The sequence below is a fragment of the Vombatus ursinus genome, unplaced genomic scaffold, assembly GCF_900497805.2.
Source record: "Vombatus ursinus unplaced genomic scaffold, bare-nosed wombat genome assembly UNPS02000255.1, whole genome shotgun sequence".
NCBI classification, from domain to species: domain Eukaryota; kingdom Metazoa; phylum Chordata; class Mammalia; order Diprotodontia; family Vombatidae; genus Vombatus; species Vombatus ursinus.
Genome location: NW_020940033.1, coordinates 827,920 through 851,847, shown reverse-complemented (window position 1 = coordinate 851,847; position 23,928 = coordinate 827,920). Strand labels below are relative to the sequence as shown.

At 37.1% G+C, this 23,928-nt stretch overlaps 1 protein-coding gene across 1 annotated transcript in view; it reads left to right on the top strand.

Annotated features, from left to right (window-relative positions):
• LOC114032719 (sperm flagellar protein 2-like) overlaps window positions 1-23,928 on the top strand; it is a 222,684-nt gene that overhangs the window by 62,626 nt on the left and 136,130 nt on the right. Inside the window, exons 8-9 of the mRNA XM_027848143.1 lie at window positions 14,491-14,679; window positions 16,561-16,748. Coding sequence (XP_027703944.1) covers window positions 14,491-14,679; window positions 16,561-16,748 — 377 coding nt within the window. The remainder of the gene's footprint in view (window positions 1-14,490; window positions 14,680-16,560; window positions 16,749-23,928) is intronic.

Here is a 23,928-nt window from a genome sequence, read left to right as displayed (position 1 = left end):
AACACACCTCATGCTCCTGCTTAATTAAGTCTATCTATCGATAATATTAAGAAACAGAAGGGACCATAAATATCTTCTAGGCCAATTCTTTCATCTTAAAGACAAGTAGAACTAGATAGATAAAGCACCTTCCCAAAGCTATTAGGTGATACAAAAAGTATTTGAACCAGGTTTTCTGACTCCAAAACAAGTGGTATTTCCATCTTCCTCTTCCTACTTCCTCCCTCTTCTCATATCCATATAACATTTGCTTGTCCAAGACTCCTTTTGTACAAATCCAGAGAACTTCTCTGCATGTGTCTGTGTAGACACAGCTTGAAGAAACTAGAGATAAAGGAAAACTTAGATGAGAATCCTCCATTAACGGCAATACCTCTTCCATGTAGCCTTTTTTTTCTTTGTTGCCTCTGCCACACATCTTTGAAGTTTCTTAGAAGGAACTCCACCTCCTCTGTTGTCATCTTTGTGGAAAGTGTGTGTGTGTGTGTGTGTGTATGTACACACATGTATATGTATATATGTAATTTTCAAAAGGATGGCAATTTACATGTATGCATACATGCATATACACACATATGTATAGATGTATATATACACACCTGCCTATAATACACACATGTATATACATATAGACACATAGAATATGTATTGTATGCATACATATACACATACATACATGCATATATACATGTATATATACACAGTGATCTGCATATACATACATATATACACATGTAATGTGTATTATATACATGCCTAGACAGATGTACATATATACATACACACGTATATAGTCCTTTGGCATTAGTGGAAGAGGTCTGACTCAGCTATAAAGACACAAAGACATCCAACTAATAAAAAGTTGTGCTGTGAGGGACAGCTAGGTGGCACAGTGGAGAAAGCACCGGTCCTGGAGTCAGGAGGACCTGAGTTCAAACTTGGTCTCAGACACATAACACTTACTAGCTGTGTGACCCTGGGGCAAGTCACTTTACCCCAGTTGCCTCAGCAAAATAAATAAATAACTGTGCTGTGGCTCAGTAGCTCCAAATCTGGCTGCGGGGTGAGGAGACCTGGCTTTAAGTCCTGCTTCCACCACATACTGGGTGTGTGACTCTGAGAGAATAATTTAACCTCTCAGTGTCCCAGGCAGCTTTCAAGACTGTGAACATCAGGGCACATGCCAATTTGCATTGGTGGAGGGAGTGTTTCCCTGTAAGTTCTCTACTCCAATCAAATCGTCCAGTAAAATAGAAAATGCTTTGTAAATTATAATTGCTTTATAATTTTCAAATCACTTTCATGTACTTTGTCTTGTTTGAACCACTTCTTCCATGTAACATGATATTCTATTTTATAAATATGATAGCGCCTACCTCTCAGGGTTGTCGTAAGGAAAATGTGATAACATTTGTGAAATACTCTGCAAACCTTAAAGCTATTTTTATTTTACACTCTGAGACCAAACTCTGGAAGGTCTTTCTAGATGTTTAACAATCTACCTTCTGTTTGTTAGGATGTATAGCCAGGGCCATGACATTAACATTTTTTGATGATGTATTCTCTGAATGTAATTATGTGAGTAAGTTCCATTAAACTATTGTGAACCACTACTGAATTTTATATTTTAACTTTTGTTTAGAGCATGGCATTTTTCTGTAAACGTCTGCCTGTTGGTTGAAAATGAGATAGCCTAATTTTCATGATTCATTTTATGTCCCTATTGCTAGATAATGAGCTTCCAATATGACAGAGTTCATTTACTGCTTGCTAGCTGGTAGCAAAAAAATAAAGTAAAATAAAATAAAAATCAACGGGTTTTTCCACTATGAATTTGATTGGCTTGAAGGGTTGAATTGCCCCCATCAAGCATTAGGAAGAAATACTGTAATCCCAAAGAACCTGGCATTATTATCACCTGGTTGCCCACTTGGGGCATGTGAATAGTGTCTGCAGTAACCCTGCTCCTTGTCACCCTTTTATGAAACATCAGTAATGGTGCTGCAGTGAGAGCAATCAGGCGACATTTTGCTGAGTCTCAGCACTGGAACAAGAAACAGAGGTCAGTAACAAGCATGAATTAAGTCCTACTCTGTCTCAGGCACAGTGCTTGTTGTGGGGGATGTAAGGCAGTCCCTACCTTCAGGATATGACTTACATTTTTTTGTTGGAATCAAAGCACATCTGTACAGCTACGTATATTATGAAATGCAAAGTCCATAACCTTAGGCAGAGCTGAAAGAGAAGAAGCCACAAACATCTGGGCAGGATAAGAAAGGCCTCCCACAGAACACAGCTCTGGGACAAAGTCTTCAGGGAAACTGAAGATTCCAGGAGCCAAAGGTGGGGAGGGAGAGCCCTGTGGGCATGGACAGCAGCCAGTGCCCGGGCACTCAGACGGAGGCTGGATTTCCCCCTTGTCACCAGCAGAGCAGAACGTGGTCCCGAGCGGAGGGATAGTCATAGTGGAAAGTGTGGGGGAGATAGGTTAACTGCCTGAGTAGACAATGACTTTGAGATAGAATGATTGAAGTTACAAGAGAGAGAGAAAACAAACCAAGATAATGCATGAAAAGATTTTTTTGAAGTACAGGTAAATATCTATTATTTCTTACACCATCAAATCCTACAAATGGTTTAGCAAGAACAAGGCCATCTCTACCTAATAATAATAATAATAAGCAAAAGAAGTTAAATAACTTATAACTCATAAAATACAGAAGCAAGTATTTGATATGAATAAAAACATGTCCAATTCATAGTCAAAGAAAAACGTTCCCATTTCAAAGTATATGTCTGCATTCATCTTTCTTCGATGCCTCCAAATTAACCAACTGGAATCTTTTTTTAGAAAGTGTTTTATTCAGCCCTTTTGAAATGAAGCGATTATGTTTAGTGTGAGATCAATGTTTCATTGGAAAGATGCAAAACAACATCTTTGGTTTAGTTACTTTCCATAAATGCATATTTCCTGTTGGTTTATATGTTATTTCCTATTGAGTTAAACATAATCCAGAGATTTTATTTGAGTCTTAATTAAAACTAGAGGCTTGCCTTTGTTTAAGTAAAAGGCTATAAAAAATGCAATCTTCACTTTCAGTGCGTTGTCCTGACTTGCTCCATTGTGTAGTTGATGAGAGATCGTGGTGATTTTATCATGCGGAGAAGTAATTAGCAAAAATTATTTATTAAGTGCTTATGAAAAATGTGGGACAAGGGATAGTCATTAGTCCATTAAAGTAATTTATGCTGGTTCCTGAATAAGTATTCTTTTGAAAATAATGTATCTAGAAGTGAAAGATTATCTGTCTCAAGAAAAGAGAAATATAATTGCTGACTACAGCAGTTAACCAATTGTTCCAATTGTAATGCAATACGCTAACTTCCTAGGGAATGCATATAAAATATTCACCAAAGCAATATTAGAATATTCCAGAATTTGTTGGAATGACCTTGCTTTAATCATGCTTTTGATCCTGCCAAGGGCAGACAACCTATACTAGGCATTTATATGACACAAGGATACGAAGCAGAGTTTCCAGGAATGGAAAGCCATTTCTGGTTCTTTTCTGTCGTAGAAAAGTGCCCAACATGCAGATCACCCAACAGGTCACTGGAAAAATGCCTGCTTGCCCCTGCATAGACAGCTGTGTCAGTGCAGGCCTTGAGAAAAGTGTACCGGTAGGAATTACTGCTCCTTTTCCTTATCCTACGCTACATTGGCAAAGGGAAATGAATCTCGTAATCATCTTTCCCCAAGCTTTGACATGATCTTAAGCTATTACTATTGTGGATTAAAAGTCACAAGATGGATGGATGGATGGATGAATGAATGAATGAATACCACAAGACCACTGCCTAGTGATAACACTATGTAGCTAATTGACCTTGGATGAGTCATGTAACCTCCCTTGCCCTCTGTTCATCTCTAAGATGAAGATAACAACATTTGCCCTTGAATCACTGTGTAAACTCTGAAATAACTCTACAGATGCAAGGGCTTACAAAATTAAAGACTCAAAACAGTAAATGAACCAGCAAATAAGGGCTTGAGTGTTTTCAATGTATTCTTTTTAAATTTTGTACGAGAAGATCCTAATTCTAAATTGCTAAATGTTACAGAACTAGAACTTAGCCAGTAAAACACAGTGTGTAGCAATTTGGTCCCCAGTAGAGGCATTCCAGTTTTTGTTCCCTCAGATTTCTCCTATCCATTCATACTATTGCATCACGAAAGTCCCTGTGTTTCACAATTGTGCCTCCTTCATCCATCCATTTGTCAATTCTTCAATTATGTTGGTTCTTTAGATCGCACAAGGATAAAAACTTTTGGCCTGATCAGTGCGGTATTGCCATCTAGTGGCTATAGAGAGTAACTCTGGGCTTATTATGCAAAGGGTGCATCATGCATATGGAGAATATGTGTGTGTATAGTTGCTGTCACAGTTTTTCAATTCCGTTTAACAAATATTATATATCCACTAGGCATAAGGACCTATTCTAGGTATTGGAATTCATTGAAAGATGAGAAAGGGGAACTAGATGCATCTTGCATTAAGGTCATATATAGAGGTATTTTATAAGGTTATAAATAGAGCTAGGTGACACAGTAGATAAAGTGTGGAATGTGGAGTCAGTAAAACCTGAGTTCAAATCCTGCCTTAGGTACTTACTAGTCATGTGACTCTGGGTCAGCCACTTAACCTTTATCAGACTCGGATTCCCGATCTGTAAAATGGAAATAATTACAGCACCTAACTCACTGGTTTATTGAAAGGATTAAATAATATGGCATATATAATATACTTTATAAACCTAAAGTATGCTGTAAATACTAGCTATCATTATATACTAAGCACCAATTAACAATAATTCTTTTCTCAGGGTACTGTAGCAAATTGCTAAATAAATAGAAATCATACAGGAATGATTGAGTTTGGTTATTAAGATAGCCAAAATGTGAAGATCTCATCACATATTGATAACCCAGCCATTTGAATACATCCTAAATCTTTTAACATTTATTTGAAATAAACACACCAAAACAGTGTTATGCAAGATTCAGAATTAACCTCCATTGTGAAACAGAACAAATCAAATGCAGGAGTCATAGGCTCATTGCATTTTAAAACTGGAAGGGACAAATATTGACAAATTTAACAATTTTTCTTGTCCCTGTTGAGAACATCTTAATATAGGGGGAGGGGGGCACACTGAGTTGTCAACTGAATTTTTTTGCATACTCCAGAATTATTTGATCTTACAAAGGTACAATTTGAGTTCTCAGTTCACAAGCTATCATCTTATCTCTTTCTTACCCTCCTTCCCTGTCAGACTTCTATAAAGGAGTCTACCCTCTATGCTTCTACTTCCTTCTACTTACTCACATTTTGCACTATGATTTCTATCCCCACCACTGAACCAAAATTGCTCTAAGATCATCAGTAAACTCCAACCAATCCACGAGGCTTTGATTTTTTTTTTCAGTCTTCATCTTCCCTTACTACTCTGCATTTAGATGGATGGATATGTAGATAGCACATTTGTTAAGTATTTGCTGTGTATCAGGTGTAATGCAAAACACTGGGGATACACATAAAAACAAGCAAGACAGCCCCTGCACTCAAGGAACATATATTCTTTTGGAGAAAGAAAACCCATAAAAAGGGAGCTAGAAAAGGAAGGGTTAGGCGTGACTGGGGATGTCCTGGAAGTGAGATAGAGGCCCAGAACTTAGAAGGAGCATGCCAAAGCTGGCCTTTTAAAGCCCAGGATATCTCTAGTGGCTGATTCCCATTCAAGTGAGGAGGGGATATCATAGTCAGAGTGTAGTTGAGTTATAGACAACATTTCCTAAAATATTCCTGATGCAACCTGACCAGAGCAGAGAATAGCAAACTGCCCCCTTATTCCAGAAACAACACTTTAATCAGGATGGCATTAGACACTCTTGACCATCCCCTTCTTGTTGAGCATGATGATTCCTTGGCTTCCATGATGTGCACTCTTAATGTGTTCCTTGTGTTACTTAAACTATTTATCTTCTTCACTGGTCCCTCTTTCCTCTTCCTGCTGGGCATCTTCTCTTTTCTCTTTATGCTATCTCCTTTGAATAACTTATCTTCTCCTGACTTCTAATTATCACTTCTGTAATAATTAGAGTTATCTCTCTCCAGTTCTGTGTAGTGCTGTATGTCCAACACTTGCTGCATGTTCACCTATTTCATGTGGTTGTTGTAGGGAAATTGCCTTGTAAACCTTAATGTGATACATAAATGAAAATTCATAGAATCATAGATTTAAAAGGGAAGGGACCTTTGAGACCAGCTAGTCCAACTTCCTCAGCTTGTAACTTTCAGAGATAGGATCTGAACCCAGGTCTTCCTGACTCTTAAGACCAGCAGTCTATCCACCCTACCATGCTGCCTCACTCTCTGAGCTGTTGTTACCACTGCTCTTATTAATCTGGATAAGCTAATAGTGTAGAATTAGAGGATCATGAATTGAGGGCTGGAAGGAACTCCAGAGGAAGCCATTTAGGTTAATCCTCTTCATTTTGCAGATGAGGAAACTGTGACCAGGTAAGTTATATGACTTGCCCAGAGTTGATCAGGCAGTAAAAACCAAAGGAAGTACTAGAACCCAGATCCTCCAACTCTACAGTGATGGCTCTTTCCACCATACCATGCTAAAAAAAAATGAACTTAACATCCTTCCCTCCAAAATCAGCTTTTCCCAACTTCTGTTTGTAGCACCAGAAAACATAAAGTTACCTAAACTTGAAAGCCCAGTCATCCCTTTGTACCTGTTTCTTCATTCCCCAAATTTAGTAAATCCCAAATCCTGTTGATTTTCTGATATCCTTTTGATGTTAGTACTTCCTGAAAATGGAATGGATCATAAATTGTCCATACCATCGTGATCATGTATGACTCTTATCCATTCTCTTCCCTCAAATCATCCATAAGAATTCACCTCATACGCTAGTGGTCTTCTTAGAGGCAGCATGATACCATAGAAAGAATGTTGGATATGGAATCAGAGGTCTTAGGTGCAAATTCTCACTTTGCTACTTTCTGTCTATATAGTTTAAGACAAGCCTCTCGATTTCTGTGGATAGCAGTTTCTATCTGTAGGTTTCTGAGAGGTAGGTCTCAGATCTCTTCCAGATCCAGGATGACCCTTGCTTTTATGTGGGTATCAATGGAGCACAAGAGCTGTCCAGCCTTCATTCTTGCTACAAGAGAAATCCACTGTCTTTTCTGGTCAACATCTGTCTCGTGATTACCTTTAATGCTGCTTATTGATTCTAGCCCTACAAATATCTCTCCTGTCCTCTTCTTCTTTCTAATTCCATTACACCCTCTGTCATCTAGGACCTCATCGCCTCTTTCCTTAACCATTTTAACAAATATCCAACTTTTTTCAGTTCTTTTCCAGTTAATTCTTCATACAACTGCCTATGTGATTTTTTTTCCTGCTTCACCATTGTGATCACCTTATTCTCCTGGTCTAAAAACTTTTAGTATTTTGCCATTGTCAACGAAGTAAAATACAAATTTCTTAGTCTAACTTGAAAAACCTTTCACATTCTGGCCCCAAAGATTGTGAGGAATGCACTTTGTAATCCATAAAACATGTTATAAGTGCAACCTATCTTTCTAGACTTATTTCACAGTAATATTACTCTCTGTTACCTATCTTTGTCTTGCCCTCTCCTATTTCTTTGCCTTTCCTTATACCATCCCATCCCTTGAGTGGTCTCACCCCATCTCTACCTGGTAAAGTGTTTTCCTTCCTTTATGTTACAGTTAAGGTCCTACCTTTGCTATGAAGCACTAACTGATTTCCACTTCACACACACCCTAACCCCACCAACCTTTCTCAAGCGAGAAGTGATTCTACTTCAAATCTCTCATGACATTTGGCTTGTCTTTTGCATTTGTTGTTTAATTTGTTTTATCAATCAATTAGTAAACATTTATTAAGTACCAGTGTGTTAGGCGGTGGGGATATACAAACAAAAGCAAAGCAGATCTTGCCCTTTTTTAAATAATTAATTTATTTATTTTTAGTTTTCAACATTCACTTCCATAAGATTTTGAGTTTTTCTCCCCCTCCCACTTATTCCCCCCTCAAGACAGTATACACTCTGATATAGGCTCTACATATACATTCATGTTAAGCATATTTTCTCATTAGTCGTGATGTAAAAAACAATTAGAACTAATGGGAGGAACCACGTGAATGAAGCAATAAAACAAAACAACAAAGGAAAAGGAAAGTAAAGAGTTTCCGTCCATCTACATTCAGACTCCACAGTTCTTTCTCTGGGTGTGGATAGCATTTTCCATCGTGAGTCTTTTGAAGATGTCTTAGATCCTTGCGTTGCTGAGAAGAGCTAGGTCTATCAAAGTCAGTCATCGCACAGTGTGACTGTTACTGTGTACAATGTTCTGGTTCTGCTCATTTCACTCTGCATCAGTTCATGTAAGTCTTTCTAGGTTTTTCTGAAGTCTGCCTGTTCATCATTTCTTATAGCACAGTAGTGTTCTGTTACATTCGTATGCCACAACTCGTTCAGCCATTCCCCAATTGATGGGCATCCCCTCAATTTCCAATTCTTTGCTACCTCAAAAAGAGCTGCTATTGTTATTTGTGCAGATATCTTCTTAACATCCTTCTCCTTACTAGACTATAAGCTCTTTAAAGACAAGGACTATGCTTGATTTCATCTTTGTACCTGTAGCACCTAGAATCATGCCTTTTATGTAGTAGATGTTTATTGTTTATTGCATTGAACTGAATAAAATAGACAAAGTCCCTCATGTTATTTGAATCTTGATTTTCATAGAGATGAATTTCTATTCTTATCTTCCTAAGATCTAAAAACCATTGAAACATGAAACTTTACTCTTAAAAAAGCTTCATTTGTTAAAAATTAAATAATATATTTGAACATTTTAGATTTTCTATCTCATACCTTCCTCTAATGATCCTATGACTAACTACCTTCCCCCTCCATGAGGCTAAAAGGGGTCCTATGATAATGTAGTCCAACTCTCATTTTTCGGATGACAAAATCAAGTCCCCAGAGAAATTAAATTATGTACTTAAGTTCACATAGCTAACAAATGACAGAGATAGGACTAGAACTCATGTCTTGGGTTTCCCAGTCCAATTTTCTTTCTATGGTACTGCTCTTGATTCTAGGCTTCTACCTTCTGGAGCAATGCAGAATAAATAAATCTAATCCCCCTAGAGAGATATGATCACATACATACACACACACACAACCATTCCTTCATCTCTTCTTCAGGCTAAATATTCCCATCTCCCTTAATAGTTCTTCATGCTGATATTTCAGTCTTCCTATTGGGAGCTAATCATGTTCTCTCTGTAGTCAATTTAGCATCTTTAGCTAAGGGCTATCTGCATTATTTCCTGAAGAGTTCTACTATAACAGTATGGCATACACAGTAAAATTCCCTATACCACAGAATCTCTCTAATAAGGTAAAAATCTCATATCTTAGTGGTGACATTTTTCATAGAGTAAGATTATTTATGAGGTGGAGCCCAGATGGCAGAGAAAAGGCAGTGATTCACCTGAGCTCTCCCCAAAACCCCTCTGAACACCTTTAAATAATGCCAATAAAGTAAATCCTGGAGTGGCAGAATCCATAAAAGGACAGGATGAAATAATTTTCCAGCCAAAATCAACTTAGAAGGTCAGCAGGAAAGGTCTGTTGCACCTTAGTGAGAATGGAGCACAGTCTAGTGCAAGTTGTGCCAGCACAGACCAGGCCCCAGCAAACTAGGAGCAGGCCTTGGGAGTCACTGGATCAGCAGCAGCAGCCATCTGCTTCCAGAGCTCTCAGCCCACAGATGTCAAGGGGGTCAAATAGCTGGTCAGAAGGAGATTACAGGGGTCTCTTCACTTGCACTGGAGGTAGGACTCTGTTGCTTTGCCCATACTCAGATCAGGGTCACAGTCCTGGGTAGCAGTCCCAGAGCAAGGAGGAGCACTAGCCTACTAGAGCTTGTGGCTGCACTAGAGTAGAGACCCTTGTTGCAGTTCCAGGGAAAAAAAGAGTGCTTTGTGGTCACTCACAGACCAGAGCATAGACCAGGAGAATGATAAATGTACCTCACCTTAGGTCATACCATCTTGGAAGAACTGAAAATTTACAGGTTCCTAGAAGTATCTCTGAAAACAGCTGCACAAAACCCCTGAATCTTGGGGCAGAGGGAAGCCCTCCATCCTGAAAGCAGAGCTCTACTTTAACAAAGAGTTAAAAGTCAAGAAATAGACTGGAAAAATGAGCAAACAAGAGAAAAAAAATTTTGACCATAGAAAGTTACTATGGTGACAAGGAAGATCAAAATACACTCAGAAGATAACAAAGTCAAAGCTCCAACACCCAAAGACTCCCAAGAAAAATATTACTTGATCTCAGGCCATGGAAGAGCTCAAAAAGAATTTTAAAAAATCAAGTAAGAGAGGTAGAAGAAAAATTGAGAAGAGAAATGAGAGTGATGCAAGAAAATCATGAAAAACAGTTTGGTAAAGGAGACACACAAAAAAATACTGAAGAAAATGAAACCTTAAAAAACAGAATGGGCCACATGGTAAAAGAGGTACAAAAAGCCAGTGAGGAGAAGGAAGCTGAATTGGCCAAATGGAAAAAGAGGCACAAAAATTCACTGAAGAAAAAAAAAAAACTCCTTAAAAAATAGAATTGGCCAAATGGAAAAGGAAGTACAAAAGCTCACTGAAGAAAATAATTCCTTAAAAAATTAGAATTGATCAAATGGACGCTAATGACTTCATAAGAAATCAAGAAACAATAAAAACAAAACCAGGAGAATGAAAAAATAGATGAGAATGTGTAATATTTCATTAGAAAAACAATTGACCTGGAAAATAGATCCAGGAGAGATAATTTTAAAATTATTGGACTACCTGAAAGCCATGATCAAAAAAGGAGCCTACACATCACATTTCAAGAAATTATCAAGGAAATTTGCTCTGATATTCTAGAACCAGAGGGTAAAATAGACATTGAAAAATCCACCAATCACCTCCTAAATAAAACTCCCAGGATAATTGTAGCCAAATTCCAGAACTCCCAGGTCAAGGAGAGAATATTACAAGCAACCAGAAAGAAATAATTCAAGTATTGTGTAGTTTTAGCAGCTTCTACCTTAAAGGATCAGAAGACTTGGAATATGATATTCCAGAGGGCAGAGTTAGGATTACAACCAAGAATCACCTTCCCAGCAAAACTGAGTGTAAACCTTCAGGGGGGAAAATGGATATTCAAAGAAATAGAGAACATTCAAGCATTCTGAATGAAAAGATCAGTGCTGAATAAAAAAAAAAATTGACTTTCAAATACAAGACTCAAGCATAAAAAGGTAAACCGGAAAGGCAAATCATAAAGGACTTAACAAGGTTAAACTGTTTACATTCCTTCATAGGAAGATGATACTTGTAATTCAAAAACTTTATCATTATTAGGGCAGTTAGGAGTATATATAGACAGAGGGCAAACGTATGAGTTGAATATGAAGGGATGATATCTAAAAAAATAAGGGGTGAAAAAGCACTAGGAGAAAGGGAAAGGGAAGAATAGAACGGGATAAATTATCTCACATAAAAGAAGCAAGAAAAAGTTTTTACAATGGAGGGAAGGGGAGATGAGAAAGGGGCCATGTGAGTGTACCTTACTCTGATCAGAATTGACTCAAAGAGGGAATAACATACACAATCAATTGGATATAGAAATCTATCTTACTCTGCAGGAAAGTAGGAGGGGAATGGACTAAGACAAGGGTGGGAGGAGGTGATAAAAGGAAGGGTAGATTGGAGGAGATGGTAGTCAGAAGCAAAACACTTTTGAGGAGGTAAAGGATGAAAAGAGAGAGAGAATAGAATAAATGAGAATAGAATGGAGGGAAATGCATTTAGCAATCATAACTGTGAAAAAAATTTTGAAGCAAGTTTCTCTGATAAAGGCCTCACTTCTCAAATATATAGAGAACGGAGTCAAATTTATAAAAATAGGGGCCAATTGATCAATGATCAAGAGATATGAACAGTTTTCAGATAAAGTAATCAAAGCTATCTATAGCCATATGAAAAGGTGCTCTAAATTGCTATTGATTGAAGGAATGCAAATTGAAACAATTCTGAGATACTACTTCATACCTATTAGATTGGCTAATAGGACAAAAAAGGAAAATGACAAATGTTGGAAGGGATGTGGGAGAAATGAGACATTAATGCACTGTTGGTGGAGTTGTGAACTGATTCAACCATTCTTTACAGCAATTTGGAGATATGACCAAATGGCTATAAAACTTTGCATATCTTTTGACCTAGCAGTGCCTCTAATAGGTCTGTATCCAAAAAAAATTTTAAAAAACAAGAGGAAAAGGACTTATATGTATGAAAATATTTGTAGCAACTCTTTTCTGGTGGCAGAGAGTTGGAAATTGGAGGGATGCCCATCAATTGAGAAAATGGTTGAACAAATTGTGCTATGTGATTGTGATGGAATACTATTGTGCTATAAGAAATGATAAGCAGGATGCTCATAAAACTGAAAAGATTTACATGAGCAGATGCAAAGTAAAATATACTGTGTAGAAAGTAACAGCAATATTGTAAGATGATCAACTGTAAATGAATTGGCTATTCTCAGCAGTACAATGACCCAAGACGATTCTGAAGGACTTAGGATGAAAAATGCTGTCTGTCCCAGATAAAGAACTGATGGTGGCTGAATCCAGATTGAAGCCTACTGTTTTGTTTTGTTTTGTTTTTTTTAGCTTTCTTTTTTTTTTTCTTGAGTTTGGTTTTTTTTTTTTGGTCTGTGTTTTCTTTCATAACATGACTAATATGGAAATATGTTTTGCATGACTATACATATATAATCTATATCAAATTGCTTGCCTTCTCAATGAAGAGGGTGGGGTTGCTGCTGCTGCTGCTGCTGCTGCTGTTTGTCCTTTGTTCTTAAAGAGGACCATGACATCAGGGAGGTGATACCATGACATGCAAGTGAATTGGATTTAGTGAGGGAGGGTTGTGCAAAGTCACCAGCCTCACTCTCTCCTCCAGAGCCATTTGGGTCCAGTGTCCAGATATGGATCAGGACCACTGGAGATGGCCCAGGATGTAGTAGGGGACCTTGGCCTTTTCAAGCTGAGGTCTTCAACAGGTCTCAGTTTGACTGAGACAGTGCCCATTCAGTGATTACGGCTTAATAAAAATGAAGCAAAGAATGGGCTCTTTAAAAAAAAAAAAACAAATCTGGGTGTGGCTGTTTGTCCTTTGTTTCCAAAGAGGACCATGACAAAAAAAGATCAAGAGTGGATACACATGCTAAGCTATCTTGAAATGGAGGAGGCCATCCCCTGGGGCTCTCCCTGACAAAGGTACCAGTCTCTGGTCTAAAATAGACCCAAGCCTAGAACATGACAGTGAGAAGGAACCTCACTAACAGCAGGCTCCAGTCCTTTCATTTAACAGACGAAGACAGGATGCCCATCAAGGAGAAGAAATAGGGACAAAGGGAGGCCACATCTATCCACACTCCAGTGTCCTTCTTAAGAAAAATTCCTCCAAAACTCTCCTGCTTTGATACTCATGTCGGGCTCTTGAAGATCATTCCAGGGACACATGAGCCTCAGCTGGAAAGGCTTCCAGGATGATACTAGTGACTTCCTTTGCAGGCTGGCTGAGGACCAGACTGACTCCTTGGGAAAGGCCCAACCTACCCTGGCAGGCTGGCCAGGAGTGCATAAATTAGTGACTGGTATACTACAGCCCATGGGGCAGGAGGATGGGAGAGAATTTGGAATTCAGAGTTTTTAAAATGAATGTTAAAAAAATTTACATATAATTGGGGAAAAATAAAATACCAAGAATTCAAAAAAATTTAAAACACTATTTATGATCAAATTTCAGAGGAAATAATATTGCATTTTGAATATGTTAGGGTATATATAATGATTTAAAAATACCCAGACACCTCACCTTGTTATTTGCAAAACTTATGTGATGCTTTGCATACTGCTATTTTAGAACTGGGGCAGCTACGTGGTGCAGTAGTTATAGCATCAGGCCTGGAGTCAGGAAAACCTGAGTTCAAATCTAGCCTCAGACCTTTACTAGCTGTGTGACCTTAATCCTGTTTGCCTCAGTTTCCTCCTGTATATAATGATGGAAAAAGATACAGCAAATCACTCCACCATCTTTGCCAAGAAAACTTCAAATGGGGTTACGGAGAGGAAAACAAGAACTTCTAGAATTAAAATGGACTTTTAAAATTAAATGTTAAATTTAGATTTTAAAATTTAAAAATATCGCACATTGTTTAAAGAAACATAAAGCTTAAATTATTTGCTTATAAGCATGACACATTTTGGAATCTTAGAAAGTTTTTTTGAATAACTGAATCTTACAATGTTGCATTTCTAGGAGGCTTACCGAGAAGAACAACTCATTAACCGTCTAATGAGACAGTCACAGCAGGAGCGTCGCATTGCTGTGCAGCTCATGCATGTTCGGCATGAAAAGGAAGTTTTATGGCAAAACAGAATTTTCAGAGAAAAACAATATGAAGAAAGACGACTAAAAGATTTCCAGGATGCTCTTGACAGAGAAGCAGTAAAATATCTCTTCCTTAAAATTTTTTGTGTTTCCTTTTGATCCATTTTCCTAAGCCACATATAAACAAATGGTATCATGCCTCTGGAATTTAATATATTGCTTAGACATGTTTTTTTGTTTTGTTTTGTTTTGTTTTGTTTTGTTTTGCAAGGTCCCAGTGAAAGCAAGAGCAAGGCACGAATAGGAAATGGCGAGTAGTTGAGTTAAAACCAAAACTTACCTTGCTTGTGTTTCACTTTTCTAGCCTCTTACATGTGGCCTATGAAAACAGATTGGCATCCAAAGAAATTGAATTACAGATTTTACGTTTGGATCGTCTTCTATTCTAAATCTTCACCTGTATACTGAAATGTGTGAATAGTTAGGCTTTGGAAAATATATAATATATAAAATAGATGAGAATGGAATTTTAGGGAGCTGCCTGTACTCTGCTGATAGAGGCTGCTTATACTCAGGAGCAGTAAAACTAAGATGTTGTTGTTGTTGTTGCTGTTGTTTTCGTGGTAACTATTTCTATATGAACTCAATCCAAAAACACAATAAATAGAACTACTTACAGGTCTGGAAAACTCATTCAGTATTTTCTGTCTCTTAACTAAAACTTGTAAATTCTCCTAAATTCCTGCAACAATGAAACTTACCAGCTGTCATTTACATCTGCTCAGGAAACAATTGTGAGGTAAGGGAGGTTCTAGATTGCAAACATCAGAGTAAGCACATATGGAAAGAATATGGTTCTGAGGACTAGGCATGTGAATAGGTGGAGGATACGCAAGCCTAGCTACTAGTTAGCATCTTTTCAAGAATAGCCATAAAGATCATGGGATCTTTTCCTGGGAAAAGAAGTGGAAGAGGCCCACAAAATGGTCAGGGGCATGTGCGGAGCCAGAGAAGATGCCTGGGGATGGATATCAGACGTGCATTTCAAGGACTCCATTCTTACTCGTTTTAGGTGAAAAGCAGGTATTTACACTAGCTTCTCATGATCTTCAGTGCAGGTGTATCGTTTTTGTTTTGTTTTGTTTTGATTTTGTTTGTTTGTTTGTTTTTGGCAAGGTTCAAAATGATATGGAAGATTGAGGAAGTAAGTAGGTCCAGGTCTTGATAGCTTATTACAGCAGCTTGGAAATGATGGTCTGGGTTCTCGCTACCATCTCCACATTATTATTTTGGGTACTGCTATTTATTGTGCTGCTAGGGAATATAGTCAGAGTCTCATTTGGCTTAATTATTTTGCCTGAAGTATCTTGTGTGCACCATGGTCAGTCTCATTGCCGCTCCAGAGCCAAGACACAGAGTATACCTAAGAGAGTCTAAGAGTGGGCACTGCTTGCTTATTTAGGCTAAGTAATGACATTCAATCCAAATGAGAAGCTTGTCTTGCACTGGTCATCTTTATAGTCAATAACCAATCTGTTTTTTATAGGTCAAATATATTAAACTACAGTGCCTAAAAACAAAAGTCATTTCTGGAGAATTTTAAGAAAGGACAATTTTGTTTTAGAAAGCTTCAGTGGTACGCACCGAATTGAATGACCACACTCTTACCTTTATTAAGATGAAATCAGTCTGATATTAGGGAAAACAGAACGATGATTTTATTCTTAATCTTCTCCCATTTAAAAAAAATTGTAATATAAACTCAAAGTAATGTGAGTAATATAGTACTTTGGTTCATTTTGACCAGGAGTGCTCTTTCTTCCCTATAATCTAAATTATCTAGGTAATTGTATCATCCTTCTTCTTTGCCTTTTTCTAGGCACACGCATGTGAGTGTCACTGTTTTTCTTCTCTTTCCAATGAAGTTTGATGAATTATCATTTTTTATTCTGGTTAAATTAAGCAGTTATTTACAGAATTACTCATTTTGTGTCTTAGGCTCTTGCAAGACAAGCCAAGATTGAATATGAAGAACAAGCCCAAAAAGAAATAGAAATTCATGAAAGAATAACAGCAGAAAGAGCTCAAGCTCGTTATAAAAAGCATTATACAATGTGCGCAGAAATCTTGGACCACATCATTGATTTCTCAACTAAAGTAGCAGAATATCGAGACTTAACTCATAAGTAAGTATGTGCTTTTAATAATCAGTGTAATGGAAAACAAATAAGCAGAGAAAGAAAAAGAAAGGATTGGTAAAGCCTTCAGCTTTAGTAGAATGAGTTCAAGTTCTTTGACAGAAGTCAAAGACATTGGCCTCCTCAGACCTTCATTGTTGTTTTAACTCAGAAAGTGTTAAGATGCAGGAATTTGGACAATCACTGTATTTCTGTCTGTACCTCAGATTTTCTCTTGATAATGATAGCTCTATATAACCAACATACAAAAGAGAGTAAGATGTTTTGACCTTTTTAGAAGACTAAAAGTATTCAGGAATTTAAAGTATTATCATTATAGCTATAAGCATATACAAAATTATGCCATTATGATATCTGAATAATAAAATTTTATGCAGTTTTTTTGTGAACTTCATGGGATTCATATGCTAACCAGAGTAGTGGTGGAGGTGGTAGTAGTAGGAGTAGGAGTAGGAGTAGGAGTAGTAGTAGTAGCAGTAGTAGTAGTAGTAGCAGTAGTAGTAGTAGTAGTAGTAGTAGTAGTAGTAGCAGTAGTGGTAGTAGTAGTAATAACTGGCATTTATATAGTTCTTTAAGGTTTGTGAAGCACTTTCCATATATTTTCTGATTTTAGACTTACAATATCCCTGTGAATTAAATGTTGCAAGTATTATTCCTATTTTATCTATAAGAAAGCTGAAACTCAGAGATTTTTGTAATGACCTATGTATTCCCCAGAGGTTCTAACAATTTCCTAGATAATATAGCATAAAATGTTTATGAAGATATTCATGAAAAAAGACATGATAAGATCAATTATATATAAATATATATGTATATAATTATATATTCAATCATAGAATTCCCTTCCTTAATTCAGGTAAAGGGTGGGGAAAGTTTTCTAAAAGTTATGTTTCATTTTTGCTGTCACACCAGGGCCCACTCAGATATAGATGTTAGATACTGGCTGAGAAGCGATTAAAACTGAAACTGAAACAAAGTCTAAGTGATCAGGAGTATATTAGGGATGAGAACAAGGCCTGGGAATCAGGATGAGATAAAGAAACTATCATTCTGACTTCCTGACCCTTCCCTATTCTTCATGCAATAGGTCAAAAGTCGGACAGACAAGACTCAGGATAACAGATATCAGAGGGCAAAGTCATTAAGGAGGTTCATAGTCCAAGAAAAAAAAGTCAGATCATCAGAAACTAATGGAGCAGAATAAAATAAAGCAAAAACAAAAAACAGATACAAGGGCCAGGTTACAGGGAAGATTTGAATGAGGAAAAGATAAGAATTCCTTCAGAGGGTCCTTAGGGAAACCTTTTAACAAGGGCCAAACAGAGAAATTTGTCTTTTATCCTCAAGGTTTGTGAGCAGACAGGTGATCTAATTGTGTTGTGACTAGGAAGATTATATATGAACTATATGTAGGGGATGGATTGAAGAAAGAGGAGCCTGATAATATAGCAACCAATAAGAAGGATCCTACAGAAAGAAATATTGCATAGGACTGTCTATCACCTTAGGATGTTGTATTCATGATGGCCATTTGTCATAAGACCCTACATTGAAGCTTAGGCACCATCATCTGTTGTAGAGGATGGAGACAGAAGAATTCCATGAAGAGCTTGATAAGACCTTCCAACATGATTCATCATGTACTTTAAAATTTGGTGCCTTCAATGCAAAGGAAGAAGTAGAAGAGGATGAGAAATAATAGGTTGGAAAATGTGGCTCAGAGATAAGAGACAGAAGAGGTCAAAGGTTTGGAGATTACACCAAAATATTAAGCCAATAAATCATGAATACTTTCTTCAAAAGAGTTGAGACACTTGATATGTCAAGCATCAAATAATACACACACACACACACACACACACACACAAAAGTGAGAAGAATAGAAAAAAAACTGATACATAGGAGCCATTTTGAATTAGTTTCACAGTATACAGTCAGATTATTGATTTGTTAGAGCAAAGATAGAAATAATACAAAATTAGAGAAAGAATAAAAATGGAAAAAAAATGTCTTGCAATTAAAATAACTATGGCCATGCCGAAAAGAAGTAAAACAGATAAAAGAACAGTCATTGACACAGACTATTACTATTTCTTAAGGAACTTTAGTCAATGTAAATAATCCAACAACTGAAAGACTAAATTATCCTGGAAGCTAATTTGTCAAGTAAATGTTTGATCTCTTTGCTAAGCAGAGATAAATGGCAATCAAAGGAAACACTTGACTTATTTCATTTAATATTGTTACCACTAATAGTAACAGCGGATACTTAAGGTTAATTTAATATTTAATAGTAAGTGTTTTATAAACATTATTTATGTGATCTTCACAACAGCCCTTTTAGGTAAGTTATTGTTATGTTCATTAAGAGGTTAAAGGACTTTGACACAACTACTGGGAGACACTTTTCCAACCAGTTTCTAATATAAAGCTAAGTTTAAAATACAAATTCATCTGTAAAATCATGAAAAGGATGATGGTGGAATATTAGGAACAACATCTACACATAAAAATATCTTTAAGTGGTAGAGCAAAAACAAAGTTTATAAAGAGATTGACTTGAAACCTAATTATTTCATGTCATCCAAAGAGCATTGAAGAAATTAGGACAACATACATGAAAAAAGGGGAATTACTACAACAAACTATCCTCTCCTTCAGTGACAGCTGAATGAAAGTATTTGAACTCTTAATGTCACAGTTTCCAGTGTACTGCATGAGGAAGTAGAAATAACCATAGAGAAAATAAGGAAGAAAAGGTGAACTGAACCAAATATACATAAAGGAAATGGAGTTGATAAAATATGAAGTCATTGGGGAATTGATTCTCAAGATATGTGAAAAAAAGGATACTAATGGTTCGGGGGAAAAATTGGATGTTCTTTGTAGCAAAATAAAATGATTGAAAAACACCAATAATTACCAACTAATATAAATAATGTTCCTTTTGTACAAAAGCTTTATAAGAATAATTTGTTCAGGAAATTCTTGATGAAAAGAGAGCAGGGAGACTTTTGCAAACTATTTTATAGCAGATCATATTTTTATACTCATATCATCAGAAGAAATATTCAGAGAATGCAAAATCCTGCTGCGTTTGTTATTTGTTGATTAAAAACCAACAGAACACCATTTGATTCACTAGAAGAATATATATATGTATATGTATAAAATGTATATTGCTATCTTTAAGATCATCCTCCAATAAGATGTCTCCTATGCTTTTATTGAAGGCAGACATTCCTCATTGAGACAGGTAACAAAAGAGACCACTCTGACCCTCTAATCATAAATATTCAATGAAGAATGAATTAGGTAGACATATGTTGCAAAAACAATGCCACCATCATGGAGAATGCCCAACATAATCCAAATGGCAGAGACTTTGTAAAGTCTCCTGTCTGTAGGAGAGGTTGTGCTGATTCATCAAGCCTTGAACCATGGTAGAGTTTTCTAAGCATGATCCACAATCAGTTCAATTACTTCAGCCAAACTACTTGCACAAGGAAAACCAAGTGGACAAAGAATATTTTTGAGATAGACTGACACCCTGTGGACAGTGTCCACCAATCCATAGATCTTGAACTGACCATACAGATGAATACAACAGTCTGGGTCTAGAATGGAATAGGAGGAGACAGATAGACTATATTACATTTACAATATCATACATCACTTTTTATGAACTTCTAACCTCAAGCTTGTCTCTGAAACAAAGAACCATTTTTAAACGCCAACAGTCCTCCAGTAATGTTATATGAGCAAGAAGCATGAAATAACTTTAATCTCCAAAGAACTACAGTTCCAGGCCAGCCAAATCTTGATGGAAAGACATATGATGCATGGAAGGTATGAATAGGCTAAAAGATATTAACACAGTATATAAAGATATGATTAAAGAGGTACGTGATGCAAAGGAAGGGACCTTGTCATGTAATAGGAGTAAGAGATAACATATAAACAGGCCATGTGATGTCAAGAGATAAAGAGGACATTTCTAATCACATTGCTTAGATCCCCTAAGGATGTTTTACGGGAAGATGCAGAAATGCATCTAAGAATGAGAACAACAACGAAAGAATGAGAACACATCGGTCAGGAGCAACATAGACCACTGGAGGGCATACTTTCCTTGAGGCAATCACAAAGCCATCAGAGTATTGAAGCAAATACAGGATTGATCTGAGAGAAAAGAGGCTTGAAGTGGGAAGCCCAATTACTAGGCTATTACAGCAACCCAGGAAAGAAGTTTGAATAAGGGTGATGATTGAGTATATGGCAAGAAGGAGACAAACTTTACCAAAATTGACTAGCTAATTGCACATCAGGCAGGACAAGAATGTGTCAAAAAATGATTCACAGGTTACAAAATTAGGTTACAAATTGTCCTCAAAAGAAATAGAGAAGTTTGGAGGCCTACTTTTTTTAAGCAGGAGAATAGAGAGATGATGGTGATAATCACTTCCTTTTGGGGCTTATTAGTTTTGAGATGTATGTTAGTCTGATTGATTGTGTGCTTTGGGTTTTAATTGCACGGTGCCATAACTAACATGCATAAGTGACATATAAGATTAGTGACGTGTATTGAAAGATACATAAGATGAGGTAGAAATCAGCAGCCTCCTCCCCTCCCAAGTATTTTTACACTAGCCACGAAGTGGCAGGCCTTTTGGCACAACTGGCCCCAGACCTCAACTTACCATATGCTGTGGTCTCCAGTAAACAAAGGTGTGTTCCAATAAGCAGGTCATTGCTCCAGTACAGAGACAGCCATATATTCTCCTTAGTAGGAGGCAGATTTTGTAAATCTTTGTGGAAGCCTGAGTGCAAAAGTCCTAACTGTGTCCTAATGACATCTTCTGGTACGTTGTTATGCAAGGCATTTCATGAGAAGGTAGGGAGTGGGGGGAACTTAATACATAGGGGATGAATGACCTTATCTCTGAGAGAGGGCTGTAAGAACAGAGAAAACCAAATTCCTGGGAAACAGAAATCTTAAGCAGAAAAGCAAAATGCAAGGCATGTGTATATGATGTTCATACAGAGATTCAATGGAATAAATAACAACTGATTTCCTCCCTTGTCCATCTTTTGAAAGCACATGCTTATACCTTAGAAACATAATAGTGAGGGAGACATAGATAGGCAAGCTTATATTTTCTGTTGATGGTGGCAATGCCATAAGTAAGATATAAAGAGGCCAGAGCCAAGGATAGTGACCTCTATGAAGGTCCAAAATGTTAACCGTACTGATTCATTAGCATGCCCACCAAATCAATAATGCTTTCTAACACCGATTTGCTCTTCTAATTTACTTAAGTCTACTAAAATAGAGGTGTTCAATCCAGTGTTTGAAACCAGGATCAATTTAAGACCACAAGTAAACATTAAGAACCATAGCACCAATGGATCCCACCTGGCTCAATGAGTTCTACCATTTATAACTGTTGCATATCAAACTAGCTACATAAATATTATGGAGCCAGAGTATTTTCTTCTCTATATCAACGTCAGAAAAATATCTAATTGTTTTGTGGTTTCAGTGTGGTGTCCAGCCATCAGTGGACCATCTGTTCTCTGTCCCTATTGAACTTTTGATATCTTATCAAAGTTTCTCTCTCTCTCTCTCTCTCCACACACACACACACACACACACACTCATATAATTGCATAATCATCCTAGTACAGGGATGGGGACCCTGCGGCCTCGAGGCCACGTATGACCTTCTAAGTCCTCAAGTTCAGGCCTTTTGACTGAATCCAAACTTCACAAAACAAACCCCCTTAATAAAAGGATTTGTTCTCTAAACTTGGACTCAGTCAAAAGGCAGCACCCAAGGACCTGGAAGGCCACATGTGGCCTTGAGGCCACAGGTTCCCCACCTCTGTCCTAATACAATCCAAATTAAAGCAGAAATCATAGAAACAATTTAATAGCCACATAAAGCAAAACAATGACATTTTAAAATACACAGATACCGAGGGGCTTAAAATACATTTAAATTATTAAAGCTATCAAGACCCAGCTCCATAAACACATATTTATGTGTTTCTATGTATATGTATACATATACACACACACACACATACACAAATGTTGTTGTTTATTAGTTTCAGTTGTATATGACTTTTTGTGACTCCATTTGAGGTTTTCTTGGCTAAGATAGTGGAATCGTTTGCCATTTCCTTCTCCAGCTCATTTTACAGGTGAGGAACTGAGGTAAACAGGGTTAGGTGACTTGCCCAGGGTCACATAGCTAGTGTGTGTGTAAGGTTGGATTTGAACTCAGGTCTTCCTGACTCTAGGACTGGCATTCTATCCTTTGTACCACCTAGCTGCCTATGTATCTATAGATAGATATTGATAAATGTAGATATAAATATACACACATATATGCTACATATGTGTATGTGTGTGTGTGTATAATTTCAGTCTTCACATAACTTAACTCAAAGGTCATCAGCTGTAAAACATCCAGATTACCATGCACCTTGCTCTTTTTCTAATTCACTTTTCTAATATGAATGGAGAATCTTACTTAAGTATGGTACTGACCTTTTCTTCTCATATGTCATTATGACTATTTAATTTTTCCACTCTTTTCTAATTTCTGCCTGTGCTGACTAAATTTGTATTTCAGCAGTACTCCCAAATACATGTAAGTCACTCAGACTCACACTTGCTTCATCAGCTTCTCTACATGAAGCATCAAAATTAATTCTGTGAGACTTCAGCATTACATTGTAGGTTTTTTCTTTTATTTCCCCATTGTGGAATTCTTAAGGCTAAAACTACTAACTTGACTGGAATCATAGCAATGTGTTCTTCTAGGCTCTGCATTTAGAGCTCTTTTTTTTAAATAATAAAAGTCAATGTAAAATGCTACTGTTCAGCCAGAGACAAGAGTAGGAGCGTTGTGGCTAGGAGTCTTGCATTTTTTTGTGGATCCACCTTTGTAGTTGATTTCCTAAGGGCACCTGTACTTTCCTTTAGGTCTGGAGTTTTAAGTCCAAGGAGTCCCAAATTCCTCTTCCAGAGTAGTTCCTAGAGCTAAACTCCAGTAGTTTAAACTTATGGAAATCAGTAGATTCAACATTGGAGGTGTTGGGGGAAAAGGAGGGATATCTGAAGAGAACAAAATTCTGATTCTCCTAGTCTACTAAT